At 50.0% G+C, this 18459-nt stretch overlaps 6 protein-coding genes across 6 annotated transcripts; 4 read left to right on the plus strand and 2 right to left on the minus strand.

Annotated features, from left to right (window-relative positions):
• Positions 1-168: 168 nt before the first annotated feature.
• Positions 169-1940, plus strand: BBA_00188 (T-complex protein 1; the record flags this gene model as incomplete). The annotated part of the gene is made up of 4 exons (XM_008595285.1): positions 169-222; positions 278-329; positions 389-1044; positions 1098-1940. 4 exons carry the CDS (start codon positions 169-171, stop codon positions 1938-1940), a joined length of 1605 nt encoding a protein of 534 aa, XP_008593507.1.
• A 286-nt stretch (positions 1941-2226) lies between these two features.
• Positions 2227-2725, plus strand: BBA_00189 (uncharacterized protein; the record flags this gene model as incomplete). Its single annotated transcript, XM_008595286.1, has 3 exons — positions 2227-2295; positions 2361-2473; positions 2548-2725. 3 exons carry the CDS (start codon positions 2227-2229, stop codon positions 2723-2725), a joined length of 360 nt encoding a protein of 119 aa, XP_008593508.1.
• A 380-nt stretch (positions 2726-3105) lies between these two features.
• BBA_00190 (COX17 protein) lies at positions 3106-3496 on the minus strand (the record flags this gene model as incomplete). Its single annotated transcript, XM_008595287.1, has 3 exons — positions 3106-3246; positions 3329-3381; positions 3472-3496. 3 exons carry the CDS (start codon positions 3494-3496, stop codon positions 3106-3108), a joined length of 219 nt encoding a protein of 72 aa, XP_008593509.1.
• Positions 3497-5596: 2100 nt separating this feature from the next.
• On the plus strand, positions 5597-6954 carry BBA_00191 (uncharacterized protein; the record flags this gene model as incomplete). The annotated part of the gene is made up of 2 exons (XM_008595288.1): positions 5597-5850; positions 5904-6954. 2 exons carry the CDS (start codon positions 5597-5599, stop codon positions 6952-6954), a joined length of 1305 nt encoding a protein of 434 aa, XP_008593510.1.
• Positions 6955-7149: 195 nt separating this feature from the next.
• BBA_00192 (Ribonuclease H1) lies at positions 7150-8269 on the minus strand (the record flags this gene model as incomplete). Its single annotated transcript, XM_008595289.1, has 3 exons — positions 7150-7474; positions 7593-7800; positions 8155-8269. 3 exons carry the CDS (start codon positions 8267-8269, stop codon positions 7150-7152), a joined length of 648 nt encoding a protein of 215 aa, XP_008593511.1.
• Positions 8270-13766: 5497 nt separating this feature from the next.
• BBA_00193 (galactose oxidase precursor) lies at positions 13767-15821 on the plus strand (the record flags this gene model as incomplete). The annotated part of the gene is made up of 1 exon (XM_008595290.1): positions 13767-15821. One exon carries the CDS (start codon positions 13767-13769, stop codon positions 15819-15821), a length of 2055 nt encoding a protein of 684 aa, XP_008593512.1.
• Positions 15822-18459: the final 2638 nt, after the last annotated feature.

An 18459-nucleotide genomic window follows, 5' to 3' on the forward strand; every position in this document is an offset into this window, starting at 1 on the left:
ACCTCCGAGCCCAAAATTTCCAGGCGGTGGTGCTAATGGCGGAGTAGGGTACAAGGTGGGATATTTCGATTGAATGCTGCCTGTGGACCTGAGTTTCCCGCGTTCTATTCACAAGCACGTCTTGGACAGGATACTTCGACGAATTCAGGTTTAGGATATCTCTCGACAATGTCTGCGGCTCAGGTTCAAAGTGGTGGTCAGGGCGGAAATGCTACCTTCAGAGTCAGTTGACGCGCTGCAGCAAGCTCCCAGAGCTCCCCCACTAACCGTTTTGTAGGATAGGGAGAAGCCCATGGCAGTTCGCTCGTCGAACATTGTCGCTGCCAGAGGTATGAGCGCAAAGCCAACGAATCCGAAAATGTTGTATATACTAATTGCTATACGATAGCCGTCGCTGATGCCGTGCGCACATCGCTCGGTCCCCGTGGTATGGACAAAATGATTCGGGGTGGAAAGGGGGAGACCATTATCACAAACGACGGCAATACCATGCTCAAGAGCATGTCAGTTATGCATCCTACCGCAAAGATGCTAGTCAATCTCTCCGGTGCTCAAGATGCTGAGGCTGGTGACGGTACCACATCTGTTGTCGTCATTTGCGGCAGCTTACTCGGTGCGGCCGACCGCCTCTTGTCCAAAGGCATTCATCCCTCCGTCATTTCCGAGTCTTTCCAGCGCGCTGCCGCCGCTGCCGTCGAAGTCCTTCACGACATGTCGCAGCCCATCTCCCTGACCGACACTGCGTCGTTGCTACAAGCTGCCAATACATCGCTCTCGTCAAAGATTGTTTCCCAGTACTCGAACCTTTTAGGCCCCATGGCCGTTAACGCGGTAACAAAGACGATCGATCTCAAGACGGCCGAGAATGTCGACCTCAACAACATTCGCATCTGCAAAAAAGTTGGCGGTACGATCGAAGACAGCGAGCTGGTGGACGGCCTTGTTCTCCACCAGCCCGTGTTGAAGAATGCTGGCGGCCCTGTTAGAATGGAAAAGGCTAAAATTGGTCTCATTCAGTTCCAGCTGAGCCCTCCCAAACCCGATGTACGTCGAGCATCACTGTGGTCGAATGAAAAACACTGACTGATGCGCTGCAGATGGAAAACACGATCCAGGTCAACGATTACCGCCAGATGGACAAGATTGTCAAGGAGGAGCGCCTGTATCTGCTCAACTTGGCCAAGAAAATCAAGAAGGCCAAGTGCAATGTCCTTCTAATCCAGAAGTCTATCCTCAGAGATGCTGTCAACGACCTGTCGCTGCATTTCCTCGCCAAGCTTGGAATCATGGCCATCAAGGAGATTGAGCGCGACGAGGTCGAGTTCATCTGCAAGTCGACTGGGTGCAAGCCCGTTGCCGATATTGACTCTTTCACCGAGGACAAGCTAGGAACAGCTGACCTGGTCGAGGAGGTGCAGTCTTCCGGAGCGCGTATGGTCAAGGTTATGGGTGCCAAGGCTACCGGCAAGACTGTGTCCGTTGTTGTCCGTGGTGCCAACTCCTTGATCTTGGAAGAGGCTGAGCGAAGCTTGCACGACGCTCTTTGCGTTGTCCGCTGTCTCGTCAAAAAGAAGGCCCTCATCGCCGGCGGTGGTGCTCCCGAGATTGAGATTGCCGCCCAGCTGGCCAAGCAGGCTCGCAGCCTAACTGGCACAGAGGCCATCTGCTGGAAAGCCTTTGCTGACGCCATGGAAGTCATTCCCACAACACTGGCCGAAAATGCCGGTCTCAACAGTATCAAGGTCGTTACTGACCTAAGACACCGTCACGAGATGGGCGAAAAGAGCGCTGGTGTCAGCATCAAGTCTGGCGGCGTTAACTCTAACATTTCCAAGGAGAACGTGCTGCAGCCGCTGCTGGTCAGCACAAGCGCCATTGAGCTGGCGGCAGAGACGGTGAAGATGATTCTGAGAATAGACGACATTGCCCTTACGAGATAGAGTACCAACCTTTGACTAGGATGATGAATGATAATACCCAAAAGAGGTGTTTCTGAAGTATATAGAAGGAATAAAAAGTGAAACCGGAGTGCGGCACAAGAATATCGTTTTAATACACGACTTTCCATTGAAAGACCAACCTGTGCTGTGGATTAAGGTACTGAGCCGTCGGCTGGCAGAGGTTCGGTCCACTGATCTTGGCTGTTTGCAAACGACTTCGCTTTGATCTACACAATTGCACCCAAACTCGCTACTCAGTTGGTAAACCATTCTTTATAGGATTACCATGGCAAGACGCGCTACGAATTCTGACGACACTTCTGCAGCAATAGTAGCACAGCAGCGCATTCTACAGGTATGTGCTGACCGCCATCCAGCAAGTCAATGTTCCGGCCGTTCACTACTGACGTCTCCTCGCAGCTCAAAAAGGAGCGAGACGGAAAAGTCAAGGACGTGGTCGCCAAAATCCTCGCAGATTTGGACGATATCAAGCGCCAGGTGTCGCAAGAACGGGAGGAGCACGAACGGCGGAGGTAGTTTTACAAGTTCCTAGAAAGAGATGCTACGGTGCCATGTGCGGGGGGGTGCTGACTGGCCATTTTCGCAGAAAGCAGAAAAAGGCCAAGATATTGTCGGATATTGCAAAGTCGATGCAGAAGCGAAACGCGATTGAAGAAGACATGATGGCTGTGGTGTCGGGTCTCAACACGACCATGATGCAGTTGGAGACTCGTGTGATGGAGGTCTACGATGTCAAGGAGCGTGAAGTGCAGCAATTGCTGTAAGATGATGATAATTCAAGACAAGACGGGTCACAATGTCCTGACTGAAGGCGCGTCGTGGGTGGAGATGTACAAACTGTTTGTTCTTCTATTATCCAGGTACCATTCTTGACCTGTGCCAGGCTGTTGCTAATATCAATGCTTCCATCCATGAGTTAGAGGAGATTGCTTCCCGGTCCATTTGCTGACCGGCCTATTCGTAATTGCACAAGTGTTGTACACAGCTCCGGGTATACCGGTGTCTGAATTTTGGGGGTTTCCCGCGCTCCCATCGTCAAATGTCCAAAATTTGATCCGCACAAGAGTGCTCTCGAATCGCGCAGTATTCTATCGTCTCGCAGTCGGTCTCTACCTTTTCTCTGTTCTTAATCATTTCTAAATCTTTAGACCTTGTATCCGTAACCGAGCATGCAGCTCTTGTACTGCTGCACAAAGGACTTGCAGTCGGCCTGGGGGTCCTTGGCGCCGGAAAAGAGCATGCACTCGTCGCGCTTGGCCTTTTCGTCCTTGCATACGCAGCAGGGCTGTCGTCCCATGATACTGTCAGCACGACGCATTCACATTTCGGCAATCTTCATTTTTGTTTTGTGTTCGGAAGTCATGTACCTTGGGGCGCGAAGCGTTCTCAGTCGTCGAGGCGGCGGCCGGAGCGGCGGAAGCTGAAGAGTCAAGGGCCCAAGGTCAGCGTAAACAAGTTTCAAGTGTGAGAGCGTCAAAGGGCGAAAAAAGAAAAAGGGAATGAAGCGTACAGAGAGCAGAGATCTTGGCGTCCATTGTTGTCGATTGCGAGGCGCGATTGAGAGGTTGCCTATGGTGCTGGAATTAAAAAAAAAACTTGGTGCTGGTTCAAGTTTTTGATTTCATGAGGTGACGACAAGGGACCGGTGCGGCTCGGATTTCTAAGCTTTGCGCAACCAATCACGCTGCGCTTGATGCTGCACAACAGACGAACAGGGTGGCACTGGTGGAGATGGAATGCACCCCTAACAAGGTATAAACTTGCTCATACTTTACCCCATCAATTGCAAGGTACGTTTCTTGCAACGCCCTTTTTATTTCGAAAAAAAAAAAAATGAATTTTGAATTTTGAACCCAGCTTTGGATACGGGAGAGAGAATGGCGTTACAGACTCTTCGAATGCAATGACCAAGCACTGGCAGCCCGCCACTACTTACACCTGTCCAAGGCAGGGGTGTCTTGCTAACAGGCCCGCATGCCTGTAATGCCTCTTTATCATCAGATGCAGCTAGGAATAATCTTTATGGAATTTCCCTCAAGCAGAGTGGTAAGAAGTCTCAATTCAATTCGCAGTTGTGGTTTCGTCTGTCTACGTAACCTAGGTTGCCTAGTGAGGAAACCAACTGGCGGGCTCTTATAAGTTCGCCTAGTTGACGGACCCAAGCCTCATCTTGACTTTGCCGATCACTGCCGCCATCTGGAAGCGGTGGCTGATCCGAGGTCTCGTCTACCTTGGCCGTACCTCTTCGCTCCTGCGAGCAGTAATCGACCGACCATGAAAGAGCTTTATAAACCCCTCGCCAAAAGTCCTCGGTATTTATGAAAAAAGCAGATACCGGTCATTATCTTAAACCCGCGCCGACCGACGGCCGGTGGGGGACCAATTCCTCCGTCTCCCCATACTCCGTACCGGGCAGCCGGCTGGTTGTGCCGCAAGATTGGCCGAGCTTTTCAGCTTTACGGAGTTTTGGAGACGGCGCAATGTTTGCCGGCGGACTTGCGTGACTTGGTCCTAACTAAGTCCCAGCTTGGACCTTTGCGGCGGAAGCATCCTAGTCTCCGATGCGGCCAAGCACGGCAGATGGGCCCTGACAAGGCCGCAAATGAGGCTCTTGGTTGACTTGTTCGGAAAAAACATGGCTTATATACTTGTCCGTTGCCGTACTAGTCGAAGCTTTAGGCTAAGCCTTTTTTTTTTTTAAAAAAAAAAAAAAGAAGCGCGCTTTATTTTGGAAATAACATTCTCGCATGCGGGAGACGCTTCATTCGAGTTGGTACTACAATTATGATCCTTGTGATCTGTCGTTTGGCGATTATTACCGCGGTGAAATACATTCAATCGGAAATAAATAAAACTCTAGCCTGAAAAGGTAGGGGTATGGAATAGGCAGCAATGGTTACGATGACACTATAAGCCGCTGCCTCGGCGCAACATATCAGGCCAGCGTTCTTTGGCTGGGATCTACGTGCAGCCTTGCCAATCCGGTCCCACCCACAGGGCAGAAATGCAACACCAAAGATTCGAGTACTCAAGCCAATATAGGGGATAAAAAAACAAAAGATGCTTTTCGAGCCAGCGAGTCACCTTACAAGGCAAACCCGCCAACGGATTGTGCGACAGATGACCAGTCGTCAGAGGCCCACTGACAATACTATATAGTGATGAATGGCAGGACAAACAGTCGAATCAGCCCATTGAGGGAAGCCTCTTTTTCCTCGGGCAAGACGGAGAGACCCGATGAGCGTAGCATGAGGTTTTGGGGTGGGATGTTTAAATCTGATGTCGTTAGTTGTGTGATATGTTGCTCAACCGCGGCGTTCATCATCAAGCCCTTGGTGTTTTCTCTGATAGGCGCCCAACCACCTTACCCACACCCAAGACTTTTGATTTATATGAGAGGGATCCGTGTGGATCCATGAGCGATGATATCTGAGACGGCGTGGGCACTTGGGTAGGGGGAGGGAGCCCAAATGTCCCCCGTCTTGCGTTTAGCTTGACAAGTTCTACCCAGTAGTAATGGCAGGGACCCTCGGGCCGAGGGGGGCTTGCTTTGTCTTGTATACTATATTAGAAAGACTCTGTATAATCAGTAGCTATTTATTGCAATTTGTTTCCATGCACAAGGCTCGTTCGTAATGGTTGATTCAAAGACTACGAAACCAACAGAGCCAGTCGTGTCTGGCGGACTCGGCGATGATGCCAGCCACAGTCGACGAGGCTCCGACACGTCCAATGATCACATCACCAAGCAGACGCCGGAAACAGCGCAGAAGAGCGTAACCCAGAAGATCAAAAGTGCAAGGACAAAGTCGATAAACAATGTCAAGAGTAATTGGATATGGTATCTACTAGGCGGGCTCATATTTCTGGCTATTCTGCTGCCCATCGTGTAAGTCACCACTGCTGGCAACTTGAGAGAGAGTACTCGCTGATAATTAGCAGCTTCAAAGTCATCTTGCCCGCCATCGTCCAACTCATTGTCAATCAGCAGCCTCTTCCTGTCCTAGGCGGTTCTTTTCTATTCCAGACCCCCGACTCTATACTCTGCAACCTCAACACCTCGTTTAAATCACCACTCCCGGCTTCTATCCAACCCTTTTCGCTACAACTATACAATAGAGCAACACCTACGTTTACACCTTGGCTTACTATGCAGATTGGAAAAATCAAAGTCAATGGCGATACACAGATTCGAGTCATCAACCAGATGCAGCGCATTACCGATGGCGACGAGTTTACAAAGTGGTTTGGCAAGTTTGTCGATGAAGAGGAACTTGATTTGGATGTTCGTGCCGATACCGCGACAATCAACCTTGGCATACTAGAGTCACGGCCGGTGCTGGACAAGACAATCACTTTCAAAGGACTCAACCTTCACCGTGGTATTCGACTGGAGCACGCGCAGCTCGTCTTGCCTCCCGTAAACGGCCACAACCTCAAAGGCATGCTCATGATTCCCAACAAGTCACCCATTGCCTTTGGCATTGGTGATTATACCTTGGATGTGTTTGCGGCTGGTGTGAATATCGGCTACATTACAATCAAGGACACGGTCTTGCGCCCAGGAGACAATTTACAAGCACTGGACGGGTTCATCGACCTCAAGGTCTTGGTCGCCAACGTGGGCGCCATCATCAATAGCATGGCTCTCTCGCTCGCGGACGGCATGATAGAAGTGACAGTGACGGGGAGGGAATGCTACATTCACGGTCAAAGATCCACGCTTATTGAGAATGTTCTCAACCATCGCAGCCTCATTATTCACGGTTCAATTGCTACTGTAGCTGCGGACCTTGTCGGTGGTTTGTTGATGCCGCAACTAAACACTGGTCATGGGACAAATCAGGGCTCCGCGTTTATCGATGCAATCTCTACCGTGTTTTCGAACCAAACTTTGATGGGGAATATTGCAGACCACTGGAACAAGACGAAGAAGAAAAGGAGCGAGGGAGGCACACAAAGGCGAATGATTGGGCTCGGGGGTTATGTCTGACGGCGTTGTTTTGAACAAAATGCGCATTGAGAATTCATACATTTGATACATTGATTGGTTACATATACGTACTAATATAAGACTGCGTAGAAGCTCTGCCCTCGATGCAAAACACGCGCATTACATTGTGTTGTCATGGCGTTGCCGCAAGTGTCATTTGCCAGCACTCTTCAGTTGTCTACCGAGACCGTCAACTCAAGAGGCCGGCACTTTTTGTTCATCTTCAAGACCAAGTCTCTCGAGAGACAAACTGTCACCACCTTTCAAAGTCTCCTCCTCTTTTGCCTTACCCAGCTCGGGTTCTGCCGCCTTTTTGGTATCGCGCGGCAGCAGCTTCTTCTTGACGTTGAACTTCATGTGCGCAGGCCGAAAGCCATTATCCAGAGCCGTTTTGATTTCCACCATGTAGACCTCGACGACAGCCTGCTTCCAGTCTTGGATGAAAGCCTCGGCCTCTTGCTCAGTCTCAAACTTTTTGAAGCATGCGCCCTCTACCTCTGAAGTCTGGAGTTGACAGTCACTTTTTTTTTTGGTAAACAAATGGTCAGTCTCAGCCAGAGCGAAAATCTATTCACAACAAAAGCATACGCGGCAAAAGAAAATGAAAAAAAAAAAATGAAAAAAATAAAAAAACGTACCACCAGTTATGGAAAACCCCGACTTTTCTACCATTTGCGACTGCATAGAAGCCTCCTTTACCTCGGTACGGGTGGCGATCCTTGAGGACCTCGTGAATCTCGTCCTGGGTCCGTTCCCGCAGCCATGCTCTGGCCTCTGCCAAGCTGGAGAAGCACTTGTCTTCTGATTTGCATCCAGTCACACGAGGATGGGCATCACCCCTAATTACTTGACGCATTAGTACAAAATTTAGATTGATTACGAATGAGGAAAGAAAGACTGACCATGATGAGAAAATGGTGGGCCGCAGCAGACGTTGGTTCGGCAAGACTGCGTAAAACTCGAGGCACTTCATGTTAAAGTCTTTTTTGATGATACAAGTGCAGGGATAAATCGTTATAGTTTTCTTTCAAGATAGTCACTGAATCCGAGGGTTCAATATGTATTGAATTCTTTGTCGTAGTCGAAAATTTGTGATTAGGCTGGACATGGCTGCCCGAACAAAGCCCTATTCGTCATCGTGCAGCTGCAGCAAAAAGCCCACAACATGTCAGTACGAATGCACACTTTTTTTTTAATTACCATTGATCTTATAGAATGTGTAAAGGAAATTTTCTTCGAATTTACTGCCTTGACAGACAATACGGATGACTGCGCCGATGGGATGTCGCCCACCAAAGCCAAGATGAGCCGCCATCGCGGTATCCTCAACCAGAGTCTTTCATCGGGTAACAAAAGCGACTCATTATGCCAGAATGACCACTCATCCTTTGAAATTTGCTGCATCATCCATTCAGACACGGCTGTGAAGCCAAAGCCTCTTCAATGGCAGTAAAGCTGCCAACACTTTACCTCTGTCTTGCTCCTTTTTTGCATCTTTCGAACCCCTACCCGGGAAGACTTTTGGGTATCGCTGTCGCCCGTCGTCCGTCATCCGTCATCCGTCGAGCTGTGTCTTGCTCTCGGCATGTGTCTTACATGCCCCTTCTCTTGACGCGAAAACTATAGGTGAAACAGAGTAAATGACCATGTAGTTTTTGAGCTTTTTCGCAGGCCCAAAGAGAGCGATTACTGCCTGCCCACTTTCTGGCCGAGCCGTCCGCTTGCCGTCGTTATTACCGTTGGCTCATCGCCACCCTCAAGCAAAAGCCAAGAACCCTTTTTAGTATAAAAGCCAAATCGATGGGCTAAGGTCCACCTCGCCCGACTAAATTCGTATCAGCACTACCCCGGGGCTGCCCAGCAGGAGATGATGGTTCGCTGCTGTATCTACCTAGGTACATGAGCAACGATGGCGTTCATCCAGCTGGGCCAATGATGTTCTGGCTCCTAGCACTTGACGTAGCATTCTGGGCCCAATGCCGAGTCGAATGCGCATAATCGAGGCAAATGAACAAAGATTAACACTGCAACCCTGCAACCCTGCTCGTACAGAGTTTCCTTGAGCGATGTGATGTCACTGTCGGAGGAGGCCAATTTTCGACAACCTCATGACCCTTTTGTCCACAGTTTTCATCCAGCTATCGTGTCTTGTAGCCAAGACCATGTCGTGGTTGGCATTCTTTATCAATGTTTCGGTAAAATGACAATCGACGGCGGTCCAGCGGAGGTGTAACATTCTTTTGAATACGAGTATTTGCGGCCTACAGCCGTGGAATTGTTCAAGGATGGCCATCGTATTTCGTCTTTGGCATGTGTCTTGGCCATTATGTCATGGCCATTATGTCATTCACTACTCAACATTCGTGGCGACAAAATGTCATGCATGTATGGGCTGTTTCAAACTTTGGAATTGTAAAAAAAAAGAGTTTGGCCGTCCTCGGTCATGCTGAAGAGAGTCGTGTTACTGCCCCCGGTTGCGACCGGGCGAGACAGGCCCTAACCACGAAGAAGTCGGCTGGTGGTGCCCGGGCTTTCAATTGCGATCAAGAGCATTTGCTGCCTTTTTCTAGTAAAGCAAAGTGGAGATGCAAATGAAGCCGGATACTGCGAATTCCGCCTTGTGAGACTTTGTTCAGTCGCAAAAGGGTACTTTGTATGCATCATTGTATGCAGGGCAGGGTTTCAACGTGGTTGCGTGGGTGCATGTGTGCGAGATGCAAGACTGCTTGTTTGTGCGAGATGCAAAACTGCTGTTTCTGGCTGGATGAGACTTTTCAATTTCGAGATTGCAGTTTGGAAAAGCAAAAAGGAATTCGCGACTAGGAACGGTGTTTCAGGCATGAACCGTTGGCAAAAAAGCATAAACCCTAGGAGCAAGGGCAGTTTGTTGAGTCAGATGTTGTCGCGCAATCAACCCCTTTCGTTCTATAAATGCCACGGGTTATAATTGCACAGAAGAACCGAAAGTTTCTATCCCTCGGTTACGGATTACATGAAAAACTAATCCGCCTGAAATTGAGCAGTATATGCGTTTTCCTGAATTTGCGATAGGACATGGATGAGAATAGTTACTCGTTGCGGATAAACAATCGTTCAATATAGAGATTGAGTTTATAGAGGATCTAAACGAATAAAGATGTTTCTATTAGATGAAAAGGTCCGAATCGCCTGGAGGAGGGATATGCAAAACTCGTAGATTCGTGTAGATGACGCCGATCTCGTATAGTTGATAATGCTATGGCTATGCAACCGCAGCGGCGCGGGCCCCATGGGCCGGGGGAAAAAAAAACTAGCAAAACTTTTTTCGCCATGCAAAAAAGATGTCGATGAACCTTTTTTGCCCAATTACCTCGTCTTGCTTGTAAATCTGCTCAAGTTCCGCTCACAAGCCACGCTGAGAACTTTGGCCATCCTGGCCTACGTGGACCACGCTGGGGTGGCAAGGTGGGTTGCCCAGGTTAAGCAGGTCAAGCTGCTGTTACAGCTGGTGTGGCGACACTGGCTTGGCCCAAAGAACCGTGCGCGGACTGAACTGAAAGGTGGGAGTCTTTTTATTTTTTATTCTTTTTTATTTTTTTTGTCTCTCTCTGTTCTTGGCCCTGGCTTAAAGTGGTAACATGTATGCTATAGTCACGCCAGATTAATCAAGGATGACATGTTGAGTGTTGAATGGGATGTTTTTTTTACACCTTGCGTTGAGGCGGGAAACACATAGATAGAAGACATCTGAGCTGGGTATACCGTATGCACGGCTGCAGGTGCAGGTCTTGGCGCGTTGTGGCTTGCTTATGAAAGCTGAATACCAATTACATGTTGATGAGTTCCAGTACTGATCAGTAGGAACCGTGAATGTCTCAACTATACAGATTACTGCTATTCCATACAGATTGTTTATTCGAAATGCACGCTATACGTATAAACTCCATTCAACGGGTTTCACTAGGTAAAAATAAAAAGTGGCTTACGAGCATCTGCCAAAAGTTACCAGTAAAAGAATGGCGGGCACTAACATCTACGCGCATGTCTCACCATTTTTTCCAGATTGACCCATTTGTTGTTCAGATTGCTGGAATCCTCTAGTTTTGCGCTGCTCGTTCGTCTGACCACAGGAATGCACTCGGCATCAGACGAGGACCAAGATGCCTCGAGGGCTTTGACGCTAGTCGACATTGGATCTGTCAGGTTGCCTGGAAATGTCAGCTAGCAGTTAGTGCCCGAATGAGATGAAAGCAGGCAGGCAGGCCAGTTTGAATCCGAAAAGGTTGTCTCGTCTCGGTCTCACCTCGACGCGACACCGCGCCTCGAGGGCGGGGGAAAAAACAACAAGACAAAGAAAGTAGCCATGCCGCAGAGGCACAGGCCAGAAAGCTAATTGGACACGGTAAGAAACAAAATTTGATCCCTTGGAATTTCCTTTCTTTGCTGACCATTTCGCCCGAGACGGCAGCGTCAGCTGGGGAATCACGCAGTCACGTTGGGTTGAAGGAGGGGAACAAAGGTCCGAGTGACAGCTGAAGAATGACGAGAAAGAAGAATGCCACTGCTCATCTCAATTTCATCATTGGCACGGCTGTGCCTGTGTGACATTGGGTGCGGCGCAATGCGTAGCCGGCATCCGATCATCCTTGCAACACAACAGACGTCGTCCTTTGCGTCGTCCTCTGGGCTGGCTGAACTGCAGCCATGTTATTCACAGTGGGTGGGAATTTGAGGTGTTGATCCCCTTTCCCCGGGGCTGATGATAAATTGCCCAGGAGGCTGGAGGCTGGATGGAGGCTACTATTCGAAAATGTCAAAACGACGCTCGGCCTCTTTTGACAGATTATAACTTTGGGTCTATTAATAAACTTGGAGGCTTTTTTCGTATTCCCAGCCTTGGCTAGCTTGGATCGCCCTGGGGAACTTTTTCGCTAATCCCAATATCCGGCCAGTCGTGGTTTTGTGGGTGCCTAAATATGGGTGCGGAATCTTGTTTCCTCGCTGCTCCGTATTTATTACCCTGTACGGAGTAGATACGTATGTTACGGACCGTGAAATTACAAATCCAAAGTAGCCGGTTTTCCCGTACAGAAAGTAAGGGTACGGATACTACCTTGGTAGATATTAACACAGCTGGCTCAGGCGCAAGAGGGCGCCAGTCAAGCAAGGAGCAAGGAGCAAGGAGGGTGCAAATGGCCCAATGGATGGATGGATGGATGGATGGATGGATGGATGCCAAGCCCATTCGGGTCATGTTCTACAATTCCTTCTGCTGCAAAAGACATGCATCAACTAACTAGAAGAGCAGGCAGCCATCAGCACCAGCACAGCGCCATCTCCAGGTATTCACGTACTTGTCATAATCCGTACTGTACATGACACATTCCGTTTCTTCTTTTCATCGTTCGTTTTGTTGTGGTGTTGTAGTGCCAGGGTGTCAGGGTGTGTACTCGGTATGCTTCTTTTTTTGAAGCGCTTGAAACGGTTTGAGGCCCCCCCCCCCGGCATAACCACTACCCGTATACGGTTGATGAGGATTGCGCCAAAAAAGAACAGATATCATCATCAGTAGTAGGAAATTAAAGAGCACTTGATACCTGAGGCATCTTGGTACTTGCCAAACTTGTGTGAGTTGGCTTTTTTTTCCCTCTGCAGCCTCGACGCGACCTGCATTGCAGACTTGGCTGCAGTGAATAATAAATACCGACTTGGCACCTGAATGGCCCTACAGGCTACAGGCTATTCAGTTTACGAGTTAGCAACCTTATCTTATTAAATAATTCTAGCCACGACAAGCCTTGGTGCCATGCATGCATGTTAGCTTGGTGGACTTGGGCCCACCAAATTGCTCGTGTGCTGCACCCAACTTGTCCAGATTGTGAATCGTCGTTTGGACCAGGTAGGCATTGATTTTCGTCATAGGCTGAGTCAAGAAAACCAGAGTCTCGGTGAAGCAGGCGCTGGCAGGGTGGCAGGCACCAGGTTACAGCGCCCCCCGAGTTAGTTCCGTCTTTGCCGGGAGTGGCCGTGCTCGACTAACAACGGAGTCGATACGGGCCAAACTTGTGGTTCTTTGGCCCCTTTCCTCCAGTTTTTATTTTACGAAATGGCATTTTACTTGCTTTGAAGTTTTTGGATACTTTGGATAGCACACTAGAATACGAAAAAAAAAAAAAAAAAAAAAATCCCCCACTAAATAACTAGATAGTGAGGGGGCACTTTGGGGGGGGGGGGGGGGGCTTGTCTAATCGATCGGATGCAAGTCCCCTGCCATCAGCTCATACCAGTGGCATATTATACGAGCAAAAAAGGCGGACAAGACCAAACAACAAACCCAAATTCCTATCTGTACTCCGTAAAGCATGAATGAAAAAAAAAAAAGGCCCCAGTCATTAACCCGCAGTATTTTCTTTAATTCAGCCCCAATTAATGGTCCATGCCTCAGCCTCATGCAGCCCAAAATTTCCGGGGGAGACACACAAAAAAGAGAGCCGTCATGTCCGCGCATGGCATTCAGCCGGCTAACAAGGCAACAAAAGGAATGGACTGGGTAGCTCCCGTCATTCCATCTTTTTTACCTTTTCTTACCGCATGTTGTTTATTGCCGGTCGAAAACCGCCCCCAAGCTCCCTTTGTCTTGTACATGTTCCCCTTGCTTGCTAGGGACCCGGGAGACCAGTTGGCATTATCCAAGTCCCCTTGCTTGGCTATTATAAGTCTCATCCAGTCCCCCCCCTCCCTCGGCCGCCTCGACTTGCTTGGCTCTAGTTTACCCAATACATTAGCGTTTTGTTTCCAATGAAATAATCCGCATAATTCATCTTCAGACCAATATGAAGACTATCAAGTTGTACTCATGGCTTCTCTGTGGACTGAGTGCCTCCGTGGTCCACGGTGTCATGCCGCGTTCTCGCCCTGATGCTAGGGCCATCAAGGAACACTTTGGAGAAAACCCCAATGCTAACCAGCTCTTTGCCGCACCGCCAACGAATGGACGATTTATTGATCGTGCAGGATGGGGGGTGTACTGTGACAGTGTGGAACCTGGCAACGAATGCTGGAAAGCAATCGACGGAGACAATAATACAGTCTGGCACACGCAATGGTCTGGCACATCTCCTGGTCCGCCTCACAGCCTCACGCTGGACATGCGCACCACGCACAACATTAATGGTATTTCAGTCCTGCCGCGGCAAGACAACAGCAAGAATGGCTGGATCGCCCGGCACGAAATCTCCGTCAGCGAGGGCGGCGACAACTGGGAAGTCGTGGCCATGGGCAACTGGCCGGCGGATGCGCTCATCAAGTATGCCAACTTTGAAACGAAAAGAGCACGCTATGTCCGCATCAAGGCCATGAGCGAGACGGACGGCAACGCCTGGACGAGTATTGCCGATCTCCAAGTCTACGACGCCAACGCGGAGCCGACGCCGTACGCCGGCCTCGGGAAATGGGGACCGACCATTAACTTTCCCACCGTGCCCGTGGCCGGCATGGTCGACCCTCTGACGGGCAAAATCACCATTTGGTCTGCCTATGCCTATAACAACTACCTCGGTTCCAGCTGGGACCGCGTCTTCACCTCCGTCTGGGATCCGTCCACCAACGACGTCGAGCCCAAGATTGTCGACGACACGGACCACGACATGTTTTGCCCGGGCATCTCCATTGACGGCAAGGGGCAGGTCATTGTCACGGGCGGCAACTCCAAGCTCAAGACGACAATCTACGACTTTCCCTCGCAGAGGTGGAATCCGGGCCCGGACATGCACGTGCCGCGCGGCTACCAGTCTTCGGCCACCTGCTCCGACGGCCGCGTCTTTACCATTGGCGGCTCGTGGAGCGGCCAAGAGGTGCAGCCCAAGGACGGCGAAATCTACGACTTTCGCTCCAACGCGTGGACGAACCTGCCCGGCGCCAAAGTCGCCAACCTGCTGACGCAGGACGCCCAGGGCATCTACCGCTCCGACAACCACGCCTGGCTGTTTGGCTGGACCAACGGCACCGTCTTTCAGGCCGGGCCCAGCACCGCCATGAACTGGTACGAGACCAACGGCAATGGCAACGTGAGGTCGGCTGGCAAACGCACCTCAAACCGCGGTGACGACTTAGACTCCATGTGCGGCATCGCCGTCATGTACGACGCCACGGCCGGCAAGATTCTCACCGCCGGCGGCGCGCCCTCGTACCAAAACAGCCAGGCGCACACCAACGCGCACATCATCACCCTTGGGCGGCCCGGCGACCGGCCCAGCGTCCGATTTGCGAGCAACGGCATGTGGTCGGCGCGCTCCTTTGCCACGGCCACGCTCCTGCCCAACGGCCAGACCTTTATTACCGGCGGCCAGAGCTACGCCATCCCTTTTGAGGACAGCACGGCGCAGCTGACGCCCGAGCTGTACGACCCGGAGCAGGACAGCTTCCGGCAGCAGGCGCCCAACGCGATCCCGCGAACCTACCACAGCATCTCGCTGCTGATGCCCGACGCCCGCGTCTTTAACGCGGGCGGCGGTCTGTGCGGCGACTGCAACACGAACCATTTCGACGGCCAGGTATTCACCCCGAGCTATCTGCTCAACAGGGACGGCTCTCCTGCCGTCCGGCCCGCGATTACATCGGCCGATGTAAACGCTGGCCGCATTACTATCGGGACCGACGGCGCCGTGTCGTCGGCGTCGCTGATTCGCGTGGGCACGTCGACGCACACCGTCAACACGGACCAGCGCCGCATCCCGCTCAAGCTCGCCCGTCGGGGCAACAACAACCGGTCGTACACGGCGCCGTTGCCTACGGATCCTGGCATCCTCTTGCCAGGCTACTGGATGCTGTTTGTCATGAATGGCGATGGCGTCCCGAGCGTCGCCAAGATAATCAACCTTTCTCTATGAAAAGAAAAAGGGGGGAAGCAGCGTTTTATATCAAACGTTCACCTTTCATGTATATACTTGACGACGATGCGAGATTGTTCAAAGCCGTAAATTGCACATATGGAACTTTGCAAAAACAACAAGCGCTTCACGGGCTAATGATGGATGCATTGGGAATATTTTTTATCAGACAGAGAGGGCACAGCGGGGTATATAGTCATATGCGGGAACTTACAGCAAGTACAAGCTAGGATCTAATATTGAAGTGTGCTATTGCCCAAGCTGGTTAAATATTTAGAGAGTGGGATTGCTAAAAGCTCCCGTATTATAACTAGTGCAGTCTATTGTTGTCTAGTCTGACCCGGTTGAAACCGCCGCGTAGAAATATGATTGAAGATGTAATTCGCGAGGAACCAGAGTCAAAGGTCAGGACACTAGCGAATAGTCAATAGGTGGTCAACAAGTCAGTTGGAAAGAATCTTGTTCATTGTTTTCGGTCCAGCCTATTTACCAAGTTACTTGGTACAATTGTGGCTAATGTCATCTAAGGATCCATTGCTGGTGCATCTACACCACCACCTTTGAAAACGCAACCGAGGAGATTATGCATCAGCTGAGGGCAGAGAAAAAAAAGGTGGAAATATTCGAGCATCCGCTATATTATGGTCGGAGATTACTTCAAAAAAAAATATTCAGACTCTGAAAATCACGACGTGCGAGCCAAGATGACAATGGGCGTGCGGCTGAACCAGCCCTACTTGTAGTCATTCTCCCAATCCTTGCGTCGCAACATCCTGCTTCCTGATCCTACAATTATATTTGAGAAACAGGCTTCAGCCCCCCTCCCATGGACGCAACTCTCTGCCCAAATTACCCTAGCAGAGCTGTCATGTAGGAAAGAATGAGGCTGCTGCACAACAAGACGCTCAAAGCTCGCCGAGTTTCTTGCAGCCACCTCCCTATACGCCATTCATCTCCCACACATGGAGAGCTGAAGAAGTGTTCATTTCAGGAATTTGGTCGGGACCGAGGCTGAATATAGAGCATGGATGGCGTAAAATCAACCTAGTTTTTGGAAAACCGCCGACGCCGAGCTGGGCCCAATAATTGAACATGGCTGGGGGTCAAATGCATGCTGCATCGACAAGATGAGTAGCGCCCCGAGCTGAGTGAGTCGATCAATTCCATGTTTAGATGGGTACAGAGAAGTAGGGCCTGCTGCTACTACGCTGTTCTAGAAGACGTAGGAGCATGCAGCAGATGATGTCAAAGGTGCTGGAGCGGCGGCGCATTGCCAACCTCGAGGTGGTTTTATACGCAAAGGCTGGACACTGCAGAAGCTGGCTTTGCGCCGACAGAGGTCAAGGTTTTTTTTTTTTTTCTTTTTTGATAAGAATTAGGTGTACCTCGGGACGAGAGAAAAAAGAAGAAAAAAAGAAGAAAAAACCACTGTCAGAGGTTTTCACACAAAAAATCACACAAAGATAATCCCCCCCGTGAGAGTGCCTGCTAGACGGCTCGTTGGAGGGGATGCATGCAGCATTTGCGCAAAAGATGTCGTGGGCCCTGATAAGAGACAGACTGCTCGTCTGGAAGATGTCACCTACTGCCTGCTCAGCATCTTTGAAGATTTAATCCATTTTTTTTTCGCGTGGGACTCTCTTCATCGTTTTGACACTGAAGAAAAGGTGTTCAAATCAGCGTCTTGTCGCCAAATCACCTCGCTACTTTGCCGATGGCGGACAACTTTGGTTGCCTGCCATATCAAAGCGGCGGCGACGCGAACATCTCAAACAAGGGCATCGAAATCGAACTTGTGTTTGTTGGGTAAAAAAAATAAAAATGCGCAGGACTCGGGTCAATCACCGCCCAGGATCGTAGAATCACGCTGTTTGTTGCGACGTGGGGAGGGTGACATTAGCACAGGAGTAGAAATATGGGATGCTGGAATATTTACGGCAAGGAGGGCAGAATCCCTGTGCAAACGTCTGCCAAATTCAAACTTGTGCCCGTGCATGTCGAAAGACACACAAAAAAAAAAGACAAGACGCAAGCGCAAATCAAGCTCGCCAAGAAGCACTCGCGCCATGCCCCCCAGCAAAAGACCAGTCAGCTTCGAGGCATTGCACATTGTATTGAGCCTTTACGATATAGAGAAAGGTTTGGTTTGCGCCGACGGACCTGCATTGGGATCATTTTTTTTTTTTTTTTTTTTTTTTTTTCAAAATTTTCACCGGGGAAGAAGTATGGGCGCTCTCGAGTTTATGCAAGCTAGGTAAGGCTTGGCAACACCAATCATGGCGTGCGCCTCCGATACTTGGGCAGCGTCCGAGAACCGTTACATCGAGTACCTCGTCACCGATTACGCCGCTGTTTACAAACAATGAAAAAAAAAAAAAAAAAGGCAAATTAAAGGGGAGCATCAAAACACAAGACAATGCGAAAACAGTGCTGCTCCTGGAGAGGCTGTGCATAACCCTTGGGCAGCCCATCCAAGGCATGCATCCTAGCTACGGCGGAAGAGGGCAGCGATGCCGAGGACGAGGACGAGGATGTCTATGCCAAAACTTGGTTTTGGAAAAGTGAGGTTGGGCAAGACGGCGGCGAAAAAAAAAAAAAAAAAAAAGTAGAAATAGACCAGAAAAAGAATGCGAAAATT

This window comes from Beauveria bassiana (genome assembly GCF_000280675.1).
Source record: "Beauveria bassiana ARSEF 2860 unplaced genomic scaffold BBA_S00001, whole genome shotgun sequence".
NCBI classification, from domain to species: Eukaryota; Fungi; Ascomycota; class Sordariomycetes; order Hypocreales; family Cordycipitaceae; genus Beauveria; species Beauveria bassiana.